Below are 3,349 nucleotides of genomic sequence, written 5' to 3' on the forward strand. Positions count from 1 at the left end.
CCAATTTATTTCTTCTTGTCATATACAACATACTATATTTTGACCGAAGCAATAGTGTAGTGCATACGTTGTGACATGTGAGTGAATACTCCCTCCGTATGAAAATAATTGCCATCAAAATGGATAAACGGGGGGAGTATATAGAGTTCCTCGCTCAGAATGAAAGGATATACAACACTTAATACATGCATGCATCACTGGTATAATAAACCAAAATTCAACTCAATTGGCAAAAAGGAATAAAATTCAACTAAAAATATGCATATAAGATAAGGGGAATATTCTCATGTTTTTGTGTACATAAGAAAATACACTCATACATTGAAAATTTAGACAATGTATCGAACAAAAAGGTTTCAAACCGAATGAAGGAAGTAAAACTGACATACTAACCGACCATCATTGGTCTGGTTTAGCCTAATATAACATGGCCGCATGAATAGCAAAGCATGGAGCAAGAGACCCAGTAACAATCAGGACGCCGTACTAACCAACGTTATTATCTTTCTTCTCACCTACTATATATTACCTCCTCATGGTTGGATCATCGACCATTTGGTATGTTTAATGAATTAATAAATTAATTAATCCATCTGCTCTGGGATTCCCTTGGCGCCGACGTTGAAGAACTCGATGATGACCTCGAGCGGCAGGCCCTTGGTCTCGGGCACCTTGAGGGCGACGAAGACAAGCGCGAGGCAGCAGACGCAGGCGTAGATGCCGAAGACCCCCGCGAGGCCGATGGAGTTGAGCATGACGGGGAGGCTGTAGGTGACGATGATGTCGCCGATCCAGAAGGTGAGGGAGCAGAGCGCGATGCAGAGGCCGCGGACACGGGTGGGGAAGATCTCGGCGCAGAGGATGTTGGGGATGGGGCCAAAGCCCATGACGAAGCAGCAGAAGTAGATGATGACGGAGCCGGTGGAGAGCGCGGCGTGCACGGTGGTGGCCATGGGCACGACGTTGGCGACGATGAGGATGACGAGGGAGAAGATGAGCACGGGGATGGTGGTGAGCAGCAGGGTGCGCCGGCCAGACAAGTCCATGAGCCACATGGCGAGCCCGATACTCGGCATCATGAGCAGCGTGGTGAGGCCCGAGATGAGGATGGAGGTGGAGTCGGCGCTCAGGCCGAGGCCGGCGAGGAGCACGCTGACGCCGGCCTGGTCCAGGATCTGTGGCGTGTAGTAGAGCACGCCGTTGATGCCGGAGAACTGCATGCGTACGTGTTGGCAGCGTGGGATCCATGTCAGCATGTATGGCACGTCCACGTCAGGCACAAGGTGATGATATATTGAACACGTACCTGCTGGAGGATTTGAATCATCATCCCACAGAACAGGGCGTGGCGGACGCCGGGCTCGAGGAGCTCGCGCCAGCGGGGGCCGCTGGCGGCGGCCTTGGTGGCGACGGCCTCCGGTGGGTTGGCGAAGGCGGGCTCGGTGGGGCTCTGTCCGATGAGGACGTCCTTGGTGTAGAGCATGGACTGGCTGACCAGCGCCGCTGCGTGGACGTACTCGCCAGGTCCGGCGGCGCCCGCGGCCGCGCCGTCGGCGCCGCCGGGTATGCCTTCCTCGTGCAGGTACATCCTCTTGACGCCGCCGCGCTTCACGCCATCGGGGCCCACCTTCTCGGTCCACTTCCACGCCAGCTGCCAGCCGCCGCCGATGCCCATGGTGCTTGCCGCGTCCACGCCGCCGCCCATGCTGCTGAACCTCTGCATAGACTGGCTCCGTGGATCGTTGGCGTTCGTCTTACCTTCCACCTCCGTGCTCTGCCTCGACAGCAGGGGCGCCTCGAGACCGCCACCGCCGCCAGGCGCTGCTGCCGGCTCGTCGTCGTCCGACAGGTACTCGTCGTCCTCGTCATCCGCGCGCGCCGCGTTCTCCTCGTCCCACGCTCCACCGCTGCCGCCGGGGGCGCCGGGGGCGGCGCCGCCAGGCCTCTCAACGCTGAGCATGCTCCCGAGGTTGGGGAACAGCGTGCTCCCCCTCATGCTCCCGGCGCCGCCGTCTCCGGGGAGGCGCTCGTGCACGCTCCCGAGGAGCGCCACCACGGGGTCCCTCATGGAGTCGAACATGCTCCCCTGCCTCCCCGTGCCACCGAGCCCCAGTGCGCTCCCCAGCATGCTGCCCCTCCCGCCGGCGACGGGCTGCGCCACCCACGACAGCCCCTGCTCGGGCCCGTACAGCGTCACCGTGTCCCTCTGTTCCTGGTCGCCGTCCGCCGGGCCGACGACGTACTCCTCGATCTCCGTCTCGCCGGCGCTCCCCAGCCCCTCCACCAGCAGCGCCATCTCGCCGGACACGTCCTCCCTGCCCCTAAGCTTCTCCAGCACCACCCTCGCCTCCTTCATCCTCCCCTTGCTCACCAGCCAGCGCGGGGACTCCGGCAGGTAGAACACCGTCAGCGCGAGGTAGATCAGAGAGGGCCCGGCTAGCACGCCCAGCATGGTTCGCCAGCTCGGGCCCGGATGGAGCGTCATGGTGAAGATCATGCAGTAGGCCATGAACATGCCGGCAGAACCCGTGAACTGCGGAAAGGTGTTGAGCAAGCCCCGGATCTCCGGCGGCGCCGTCTCGGAGATGTAGACGGGGACGAGCGTGACGGCGAGGCCCACGCCGAAGCCGTCGATGAGACGGGCGATGAGGAGCACGTACACGTTGGGAGACCAGAGCATGACGAGCCCGCCCAGGAAGTAGAGGAGCGAGGAGGCGATGAGCATCGGGCGGCGGCCAACAATGTCGGCGACGGGGCCGGAGAAAGTGGTGATGATGGTGGCGCCGATGAGGGAGGTGGCCACCACGAGGCCCTCAACGGCCGGCTGCGTCTCCAGGTGGAACTCCCTCTTGATGTACATCACGGCACCGGCGATCGTGGCGTTGTCCACGCCCTGGAGCATGTTGCCTATGGCGGCCGTGATGGCCACCAACACCGCGCCCCTCATTGATCACCACGTAAAGGTGCGCACTAGCCGGAGCAGAGGAGGGAGAAGAGAGAAGAAAGAGAGAGAGGAGGGCCTCTTCCGTGGGTTGGATGGGAAAATGGATCATATGGTGTGGAAGGAGCAGCGAGGAGGAAGACGACCACGGTTGGCAATGGATCCACAAAAGAAGGAGCTAAACTTGGGCCGAAAAAAAGTCTTCCTCCTCCTCCTTCGGCCTGCATGCATGCTATTCTATTCTGCCGCGAGACCAGCGGAGATCCATCCAGCCTCGGTCGGTCCTCCTCGCCTCTTTTCTGCTACATACACCATCACATGGAGTCCCACCGCGCCACCGTGCCACATACACGGTCACATGCACTCCCACCGTGCCTCACTTATCCTCATCTCTTTTTCCGCAACTGC

The 3,349-nt window shown here is 60.1% G+C and overlaps 1 protein-coding gene across 1 annotated transcript; it reads right to left on the minus strand.

Moving 5' to 3' along the window:
- Window positions 1–240: 240 nt before the first annotated feature.
- Window positions 241–3,146, minus strand: LOC123149825 (monosaccharide-sensing protein 2). Its single transcript, XM_044569565.1, has 2 exons — window positions 1,307–3,146; window positions 241–1,214 (listed from the first exon to the last, which is right to left on the minus strand). The coding sequence occupies exons 1-2, from the start codon at window positions 2,945–2,947 to the stop codon at window positions 585–587; spliced, it is 2,271 nt and encodes a 756-aa protein (XP_044425500.1). The 5' UTR covers window positions 2,948–3,146; the 3' UTR covers window positions 241–584.
- Between the last annotated feature and the right edge of the window lie 203 nt (window positions 3,147–3,349).

The sequence above is a fragment of the Triticum aestivum genome, chromosome 7A, assembly GCF_018294505.1.
Source record: "Triticum aestivum cultivar Chinese Spring chromosome 7A, IWGSC CS RefSeq v2.1, whole genome shotgun sequence".
Taxonomy (NCBI): domain Eukaryota; kingdom Viridiplantae; phylum Streptophyta; class Magnoliopsida; order Poales; family Poaceae; genus Triticum; species Triticum aestivum.